Genomic DNA, 10,415 nt, shown 5'->3' with positions numbered 1-10,415 from the left:
TTTCTGCAACTCCTTCACACACACACACACACACACATACACACACACACACACACACACACCAATAAGCGGACTCATGCATATAAACACACATTCACAGATATACAAAATGACTGACATGGTTTGGTTGATGAGGCAAAGCAAAAAAAAAAAAATTGCCCTCTCTCTCTCTCTCTCTCTCCCTCCCTCCCTCTCTCTGTACTCTATTTCTGATTAAAGGCCTTCATACACAGGGCAACTTTTGGGGCAACTCTGATGGGCAACCGTGCCTGATCTGTTGCTTCAGAATTGCTGATTTAACAGCAACATTTGAATGGATTTTTGAACCTGTAACTGACTTTGCTGCCTGCAGCTGGGAGCGTTGCCCATCAACATTAATTCTAATAAATGGGCTTGAAGCATCGTAGATTTTTTGTAATTATCCCAGCAGTCTTTTTGTCATCATACACGAGTCAAGCAGTATTTGGAAAAACTTGAGTGCCAGGAATTTAGAGGAAAGTAGGATCAGGAAAGTAGATGAAAATCAATGTTGCATAGTTTTCTGCGATTGATAATGTGTCTGGCACTATCTGAACAGGATAAAACAAACAATAAAAAATATTAGCAAATAGGGCGGGGTTAGACTGAAATTAGTTTGCTGATATTTTGGGCCAATATGTGCCTTTTATTAATTATCGGATATCGGCTGGTCAGTGTCTTCCACCTGTGATATGATGGACGTTCCTCCGTGACCACAGCTATAGAAAAACCATGGAATTAGATTTTTATTGCACAATTTACTTTTTCATTACTTTTTTTTTCATTTCATTACTTTTTTTATTCTTCATTGAAAGGCAGTAATGTATCCCAGAGTTTACCTTCCATTGAATCAGTAGTGGTGAGTCACTCTCCATTAAAGAGCTGCTGACACTAAAAGAATTTCATCAGTCTGGGTTTCAGTGGAGAGTTTTAGTGTCCCATGATGGTCTAAATGCCATTTCAGAGGCTTTTCCACCCTGAGAAGAAGACATGTTTGAGGGTAAACACTGAATTTAAAGATACTGATCATCGGCACAAAATATCGGCAGCTTCAGCACAAAAATATCAGTATTGGCCTTCAAAATCCCATATCGGTCGAACCCTAAAATAGCCCAACTGTTTCACCACAGTTGGTGTGCGATCATACATTCTGATCAAATGACCCCACTGTGTTGTCCACATTGATTTCGACTCCTTTGCTAAGCCCTCCTCCCTGCTGAAGTCAACACTTCCCATCTCCGCTGCTTCAAAGTGTTGTCTGTTTATGTTAATGAACGGGAGACTGGCTTTGACCTTTGACCCCAGACCGGCAGCTGTAGCAACAGGACGTTCTAGTCAGCAGCTGGGTGGATGCCAAACTCTCCTCTCCTCTCCTCTCCTCTGGAAAAGTTTCTCCCAACACTTATAAAGCTCCTCAAGGAGAAAAAAAAAAAAACAGGGAGACTCCAGAGACGACAAAAGGCAGAAAAAAAACCGAGAGAAATTTCACAAAAAGCAGCCTAAAACCAGAGCAGCGGAAGAGAAAAAAAAAAAGCCCAAACATGAAAGAGCCGGAGTTGAAGGAGCGATTGCCTCCACGCTGCCAACTGTCACGTAATCTACTTCTTTGTAGCGGCGCTGCAGAAAGGTGCTGGGAACAGAGGATTGTGGGTAGGAGGCTGCCTGGCTGAGTCGGTCATTAGAGGCGAACCAACAGCGTCAGCTAAATAGGGCCAGGATGAAGACGATGATTTCACATTAAAGTGCCCTTCAGATGGGGAACGGAGTGTGTGTGGGAATGTGTGTTTGTCCTTGTAAGACGGGGTTTGGTTTATCAAATTGAGAATTAAATGAGGGAAGAAGATAGAAAGCGAGACAGAAAGAAAGAGAGGGGGTTTAAAATAGATACAAGTGAATTGGAAGAATAACGGTGCAGCAAGAAAACACTCTGACGCACCGAGCAAGGAAAGAAAGAATCGAGGGAAATAAGAGTTTAAAACGACTGTGGAAGCACTAACACCTCTACAAGTCTGCAAAAAAACGGGGGAACGAAGGAAAGGAAAACGGGGGGAAAAACGGAGAGAGCGAGAGAGAGAGAGAGAGAGAGAGAGAGACGCGCGGAAAAGAAAGCGGAGCCGGCAGAGGAGTGGAGGAGAGCGGCGAACCTCATTAGCGGGGAATCAGTTGGATATAAAGATGGTAGATGTGATCATTAGCGCCAGGAGGGATCAGACATCGCCGTACGCCACTGTTTATCCTCCCACTTCTACACCAACACTCTGCGTCTGCCTCTGTGTGTGTGTGTGTGCGTGTGTGTGTGTGTGTGTGTGTGTTTCTGTGCGGAGTGCAAGAGATGAAAGGATTCATGGGTAAAATCTTTTCTGCTCCCTCCCTCCCTCCCTTCCCCGCCTGTCTCTTATTTCTTTTATCCCTCATCTCCACTTATCTCTCTTCTCCCCTCCTCCCCTCCTTGTATTTAGTTGCGTTCCCCACGAAAAAACAACCAGTTTCAAAACGTTGTCACTCGAACAACAAAAGCGCTGGAGTGTTTTCGGTCTCCAAATTATACATCTGAATGGAATTTGAGGTATTTTTAATGAGAAATGCCAAGGGGAGATTATTTTGTTGTCAAATGGTTGCGGACCTCAAAATGCTGATGTGCTGGGGCCAATAGGAGGCGCTGTGCTGCAGTAAGGCTTAATCTCAATACAAAAATATGCACCAATTAAGAGAAATTTCCCATCTTGTGGAGGCTTTTACCCAAACCACACCCAAAGGCTTCATTATGAGTGCATACGTTTTTATCACGTTTATCCCCTAGTGTGACTTGAACGATGAAGTGCTGAGAACATAGACACCAAAATCATCCACGTGTCCCCGGTAGATCATTGGCTCTGGTGCTCCATGCTAACACTTTAGCATACGCTATGTTGAGTGATAGTAGGCGAGTTAATAATATTTTAAAAATGAAATATTATTAACTCGATATGCAGCCAGGATTATTTCTGGAACTATTTCAGGTGAGAAACCACGTATTCATCCGCTGCACAGGGATTTTTAGCTGCACACAGTCTCCCATCGCCCACCACCTTCACTTACTATGGAAACAGGGAAAGTAGTTCCTGCTGGTTCAAAGAGAACATTATTTTTTATATCATATTTTGTATACATTTTACCAGTCTCCTACGCAAGTTCTCATTTTCTCACTTTTGAGATAATGCTAGGCGCCTACTATCACTCAACATAGTGTATGCTAAAGTATTACCATGGAGCAAGAGAGGGAATGATGTACCAGGGACGCAAGGATGGTTTTAGTGTCTATATTCTCTATAGAGAATATAGTCTATATCTCTCTATATTCTATATCACTTAACAGGTCAGTTGACCAGCGGGCGGATCTCCCAGACACCTGTTGTATTCCTGTAAGCCACACAGAGACTGGAGCCTCTCACCTGACAGTGTCGGTGCTTTGCTCGGCTCGTTAAGCCACACAGGACAACAGATTGTATTTCGGCACTTTGACAGCGGCAGGACATGAAGGCGGGTGTTGAAGTTACCCTCACTGTGTTCCTGCCTCGCAATAACAAACCTCTAATCAATAGAAATGGATTACAAAGTTCCACTCCCTCTCAGAGAAAATGATGAATGAACAAAAGGAGAAAAAAAAAAAAGGAATATCACACCTGCTAATCCCATAGAGAGGCGCGGCTTCGCCAGCCTCACAAACAAACACTCACAGGGGAAAGCTAATTCTCTAATATTCGAGGCGAAGCGGTGAGAAGTGAATACGCAACACTGTCGGCGGGTTTGAAGTCAGTCATATTATCGCCCACACCCCCGCCCCCCCCCCCCCCCCCCCTTCCCCCACCCGCCTCCCTGCTTCTTGCTAATTTCCCATTTCTATGTAAATTCATCTGCCGCCGAGCAGAAAGCTCCGGCGCAGAGAGCGAGCCGTGGAATGCAGCATGGCAACAAGCCGCGGCATCGAGCCTGTCGCCACGCCGATGTTGATAGGCTTATAACTGCAGCAAACAGAGAGAGAGAGAGAGAGAGAGAGAGAATGACAGGGAGAGAGAGAGAGAGAGAGAGAGAGAGAGAGAGAAAGAGATGGGGATGGTAACTGGAATGGCCTCCACATTTATTGTACTGTGGATTGATCCTCTCTTTCTCTCTGGCTTTGTCTTTTCCTCTCTCTCCCTTTCCTCTCTCTCCTCCTGTATTTCTCTCCCCCTCTCTCTCTCTCTCTCTCTCTCTCTCTCTCCCTTCTTTATTTCTCTCTGCATGGAGAGAAACAAAGGAAGAAACACCGTATCTCTATACCTCTCCTTTCCCTGTACGGTGAATCGATCATCCCTCTCCCCCTCTCTCTCTCTCTCTTTCTCTCTGTCTCTCTCGCTTTATCGTCCTCTTTTCTTTCTCAAGGCCAAGTCTTTTCATCTCTTCAGCCCTCCCTCGTTCCCTCCCTCCCTCCCTCCCTCCCTCGTTCCCTCCCTCGTTCCCTCCCTCCTCCTCCTCCAATCCCTTCAACCCACACTCTCTTTCTCCTCTCAATATGAATATTCGTCATTGAGACAGACAGCAGATAACAACAGTAGTTTTGTCAAGAGTTGTTGTGGAGAGAGTGGGATCAATGCTGAGATGAGAGAGAGCGGCCCTCGAACACACACCCACACACACACACCCACACACACACACACACACACACACACACACAGAGACACACACACACCTCCAATTCCCTCTCTCAGAAGCTTTATTTGCTAGACAGCTAATATGCAGCGAAAGTCAATACATCTCCTGCAGGCTTCCTTGTTTGTGAAAGATAACAAAAAAAAAATTCTGTTGTTGTGTTCACATTGGAGAGCAAACTAACAGATTTTTTTTTTTCAACAAGTTACAGTTACCAAGTCTCTTATCGAATGCTGACAGTGTCTCCGGCTTTGACACCTTCCTCCAGTTTATGTTTCCATTCAATAAAGTGATGCTTCGGTGGCGTATCGAGGTCAGCGCTGCTGCAGAGTGTGATGCGTCACACTTTGCCTACGTCAACAGAGCAACAGTGGACTCCTGTCTCACCCTTTCTGGTTCGCCCAGACAGAGGGTGCTGCTGAGGAAGACCTGTCGCTGCATGGGTTTTTACAGCGCCGGGTATTCTTATTGCTGATATTTTTGTGCCAATATCTTAAAAAGGCTATTTCTAGACACAGTGAACGTTAAGCCCATTTTTCAGCGTGCCCTCTCTCCCTTCTAAAAAAAAAAAATCCTGTTGATATTTACATGCTATCATCCAAAAAAAAAATAGTTATCATGTGACTTATTTCCCTACCTCTGGATGCTATTTGCTTTCATTCAACTCAAGGAGGAGATACAAGCAAAAAAATTTATCGGTGTTTGATTATGCAGATGTGATTTATATGCACGCTGGGGCCGTGACACTCAAACCCCTTGATACAGTTTACCACAGTGTTCTTCGATTTATAACCGGTGACATGCTTAGAACACATCATTGTATTCTCTATGAGAAAGTAGGATGGCCGTCTCTTACCACTCGAAGAGAACAACACTGCCTTTTGTTTATTTACAAAGCCTTACGTGGCAAGCTACCACTGTATTTGTCTTCGCTTTAAAGTTTCAGTGCTACAGGATATGATACAGGTTCGCAGGCATACATTAGAGTGGACATTCCACGTATGAACACAGAGTCAAGACAGAACGCTTTCAACTTTTACACTCCTAATAGACGGAATAGGCTTCAGGACTCACTCAAATTGGACCGACTTGTCTCCATAGAGACGCTTAGGCTGCTGCTGGATGATGCATTATATACGGATTGCTCTTGTTTCTCATAGTTATTCTTAGTTTTCTTATTTTGTCTGCATGTGGATTGTCTGGAAATAACTTGTTGTGAATTTTGTTTGTTTTGTTTTCTTGTTGTCGTGTACACAGATCTCTCTTGAAAACGAGATCTCGATCTCAGTTGGACTTACCTGTTTAAATAAAGGAATTGAATGAATGTGCATCAACAAAATTTTTTGCTAAGCCTCGCCTAGTAAGGCATTAAAAAAATGTATTTTGTGAATATAAAGTAGTTCCCATCCAACTACATTTGAATGTTTTTGAATTAATGTGAGCATTCAGAAAGCCCTTATTGCATAAACGGGGCAAGAGTGGGCGTGTCTATGATAATGAGCAAAAATGTTAACATTGGAACAAACAGTATAAAAAATACAAAGTGCCTCAACCTGCCTCATTCAAAGTGGTTCCTATGAAATCGATTAGAATAAGTCAGTCAGACCTAATGATAATAAAAAGCTTGTTTCTTATCCACTACAAGACCCATTTCAAAATTTTGAAAATATAGATGAAATGTACAAAATGTTCTATGAAATCCCTCCAGCTACATGTTATCACAGAAAAACCACAGGGATTTCATAAGGGAGAGACGGCATGCTGGAAAATGGGCTCAACATTTACCATGGCCATAATTGTGCTGTAAATTTGACCATTTGCATGCCAAACATTTTCAAACAATAATTATTCAATGTCTCCTCATAATGTTATTCTTGGTAGAGTGGAAAAGCCTCTGAAAAGCACTGGACACTAAAACTCTCCACTGCAATCCAGGAGAATGAGAATATGAATAAAAGATATTCATGCATACTTGTGTGGAATCCTATAAAAATGTTGTGTTAGAATCAATTCAGGTTAAGGGCTTCCCATAGACAACCAGTGCAATATTGATCAATACTACAATGAATATGCAATCAATCAAACTGCATCATATTCTGTCATATCGGAGATCGATGAAACTGATTTCCCAATATCCAATCTTTAATAAAAGGCCAATATCAGCTCTATTATAGATGACATACGTGTTTGCCTGTACATGCAGATAAGTGATATGAAATACTGCAACTATGCTGTGTGTTTGGACATGGAGAGTGTGTGTGTGTGTGTGTGTGTCTGTGTGTGTGTGTGTATGTGTTAGCTCCTCACTCCCTTTCACTACCCTTTGAATGCTGGAGCTGTGTTTCCATGGCAACGCTGACCCCTGGGAGTCAATGTTATTTTTTTCACACAAGTAGCCTCTTTACAATTCCTCTCTCTCTCTCTCTCTTTCTCTCTCTCTCTCTTTCTGTTTCTCTCCGTCTTCCCTTCCCTCCCACTCTATTTGCCTCTCTCTCTCTCTCTCTCTTTTCTCTCACCACCTCACTATTTCTCACTCTTTCTCTCTATCTGTTGCGTGCCAAAGCAATGAAAACTCTCTCTCATTAACGTTATGCGTCGAGGCGGTGGAGGCGCTGTCACTCCTCAGTCCTCACTGTTGTATCTCTATCTCAGCTCTTTCTCTCCCAGGACATCATTACACTGCTGACACACACACACACACACACACACACACAAGGCAAAATACAGTGGCTTGGACTCAGGAACTCTCTCTCTCTCTGTATTCAAACACGGTTCAGTCTCTCTCTCTGTCTATTCTTTGTTTCTTTTTGTCTCCTGTCCTCTGAAAAACAAAGAACTTTCCAGCGCTGACCTTATCTTTAAAGCGCACTCTTGAGTTGAGTTGAATGGATTTATGTTTGTTTTACCCTGTTTTGCATCACAAAAGAAAGGTTTTTCATCACCAATCTCTATATTTTTTTCCCTCTTTGCGCTGTGTAGTTTGAATCAAGATGAGTTATTGTCATGTATGTTTAATCATCACATCGCAGCTGTGAAATCGGCTCATGACCTTTGTTGTCTTTTCTGTCTCTCTCTGCTAGCCTTTATATTCTCAGTGTACGAAACATTAGGAAAAGCCTCCTGATACTTGCTTGAAATGTCTCAGCAGTCTCGAGACTCAAAGATCCTTTCTTTAACCTGCCACCTTCCCTTCATGACTTCACTGGATTTAATAGTTGAAATCAATAAAGGGGCAGAGCTTGAGGGATTCCCCTGTTCAGTCAATTTCACGGAAAGAGCAGGTGCTCCTAATATTTTGTACACTGAGCAGAGTATCAACTAAAGAATATGATGTTAAAATATCAGCCTCACAGCAATAACTTATGAATTCAATTTTTCTTTCTCTCCCTTCCTATTTCCCTCTGACCCCACCCCCCACCCTGTTGCCCCTCCCCCAGGCTAAACTGATCGTCCCTAACAGCACGGCAGGGCTGATCATCGGTAAAGGCGGAGCCACGGTGAAGGCGGTGATGGAGCAGTCGGGGGCGTGGGTGCAGCTATCCCAGAAGCCCGAGGGCATCAACCTGCAGGAGCGCGTCGTCACCATCAGCGGAGAGCCGGAGCAGAACCGCAAAGCCGTGGAGATCATCGTCCAGAAGATCCAGGAGGATCCGCAGAGCTCCTCCTGCCTCAACATCTCCTACTCCAACATCTCGGGGCCCGTCGCCAACTCCAACCCCACCGGCTCCCCGTACGCCAACTCCGCCGAGGTCATGCCGGCCGCCGCCGCCGCCGCCGCGGCCACGGCTTCCTCTCTGCTGGGCCAGGCCAGCCTGGCCGGGGTGGGAGCCTTCCCCACCACCATGTCCAGCTTCTCAGGCAACGACCTGCTGGCCATCACCTCCGCCCTCAACACTCTGGCCAGCTACGGCTACAACACCAACTCCCTGGGCCTGGGGCTCAACCCCGCCGCGGCCTCCGGAGTGCTAGCCGCCGTAGCGGCGAACGCCAACCCCGCAGCGGCCGCCGCGGCCAACTTGTTAGCGTCCTACGCCAGCGACGCGTCCACCAGCGCGGCTCACCCCGCCGCCGGCCTCGGCGGCTTCTCCCTGGGATCCCTGGCCGCCGCTACGGGGGCCACCAACGGCTACCTGAGCGCCGCGTCGCCGCTGGTGGCGTCATCTCTCCTGGCCACGGAGAAGCTAGCAGAAGGCGCTAAGGAAGTGGTGGAGATCGCCGTGCCGGAGAACCTGGTGGGAGCCATCTTGGGGAAAGGAGGGAAGACGCTAGTAGAGTACCAGGAGCTGACCGGAGCCAGGATCCAGATCTCCAAGAAGGGCGAGTTCATCCCCGGAACCCGGAACAGGAAGGTGACCATCACGGGTTCCCAGGCCGCCACGCAGGCCGCACAGTACCTGATCAGCCAGCGAATCACCTACGAGCAGGGGGTACGCGCCACCAACCCACAGAAGGTGGGCTAAACCTGACAGCCAATGAGAAACGAGGAGGAAAAGAGGAAAAAAAAGAGTGGGGGCTTGGGGGAGGAATATAAAAAAAAGTGAGAGAGTGAGAAAGGAAAAAAAAGGAGAGGAGAGCAAGAATGTCGGAAGGAATCGTCCGCGCGTTTTCTTCTGCGTGTTTTCAGTATTCTCTATTAAAAAAAAAAAATTTTTGACGCGAAGCAAAAATGTGCTGAGAAGACGAGGAGGGAGAGGAGCGAGTGTCACGCTGAAAAACCAAGAAAAAAAATGTGTAAAATGTAAATAAGGTTTTATTACTTAACGTCTTGATCTTTCGGGATTTTTTATTGTTTTGTTTTGTTTTATTTTGTTTGTTTTGTTTAGTAAATTAAGCTGTCTGTTTGTTCGTTTGTGTATTGTGTGGACAGAGCTGAATGCCATGTAGACAGGCCGACTGCCTGAGAGGCTACAGGACGGAGGGGGGGGGGGAGGGGGGGAGGGGGGGAAGGGTTGGCGTTTACGGGGTACCGCCCCCCCCTTCAAAAAATCCCCTACGGAAACAACCGCTCCCCCCCTCCCCCCACACCCCCCCCTGTCGCCCGCCAGTAGGGTTTTTGTTTCTCTTCTAGTTTTGATTTGCCCTCGGCCCCTGCCCCCCCCCCCCCTCGACCCCCACTCCCCATCCCCAAAAAAACCCCAGCCCTCACTACTTGCCCCCCCCTCCCCCGCCCCTCCCCCTCCCTACAAGGGTTTAATAATGAACAAACTTCAACTCGGTGTGAGAGTGAAGAAACACCCCCGACTCCCCCGCACCCCTCTTATCTTATCCTCCCCTCCTCTCCCGCCACCTTTCGCCAAACCTACCCCCCCCCTCTCCTCCTCACCCCCCTTCCCCCCTCCCCTCCCCTCCCCTTCTCGTGGAGGAAGGGCGAGGCAAGGCGAGGGAGGAGGGGGGGGGAGGGGGAGGCGGGGAAAGAGAATCAGATGGGTGTTTCTTCATTCGCACACACCCCCCTCCCCCCCCACCCCCACCCCCTGTATTCCCTGTGATGTATATCCCAGAAGCAGTGCAGCGGCGCGGGTGTGTGTGTGTGTGTGTGTGGTGGGGGGGGGGGTGTTACGACACGTAGCGCCTTCCCCCCCCCCACTCCCCACCCCCCGCAGCTCTAGTTTTGAGATAGAATGCCGAGGCGCACGTTGATGACCTCACGTAGTCCGAAAAACCTAGAAACGACGAGAGTGATACTGTGCATGCTGCGGCAAGCGCACAGAATCTGTGGCATTTTTTTT

The 10,415-nt window shown here is 46.7% G+C and overlaps 1 protein-coding gene across 1 annotated transcript in view; it reads left to right on the top strand.

Moving 5' to 3' along the window:
• LOC139643086 (RNA-binding protein Nova-1-like) overlaps positions 1–9,146 on the top strand; it is a 25,019-nt gene extending 15,873 nt beyond the window's left edge. The window contains exon 2 of the mRNA XM_071518242.1: positions 8,124–9,146. Coding sequence (XP_071374343.1) covers positions 8,124–9,146 — 1,023 coding nt within the window. The remainder of the gene's footprint in view (positions 1–8,123) is intronic.
• The last annotated feature ends 1,269 nt before the right edge of the window (positions 9,147–10,415 follow it).

This window comes from Centroberyx affinis, unplaced genomic scaffold (assembly GCF_046629955.1).
Source record: "Centroberyx affinis isolate AG114_WGS23_722 - 3 ecotype Tasmania unplaced genomic scaffold, CSIRO-AGI_Caff_v1 ptg000559l_1, whole genome shotgun sequence".
Taxonomy (NCBI): domain Eukaryota; kingdom Metazoa; phylum Chordata; class Actinopteri; order Beryciformes; family Berycidae; genus Centroberyx; species Centroberyx affinis.
This window is presented reverse-complemented; position numbering and strand designations above follow the sequence as displayed.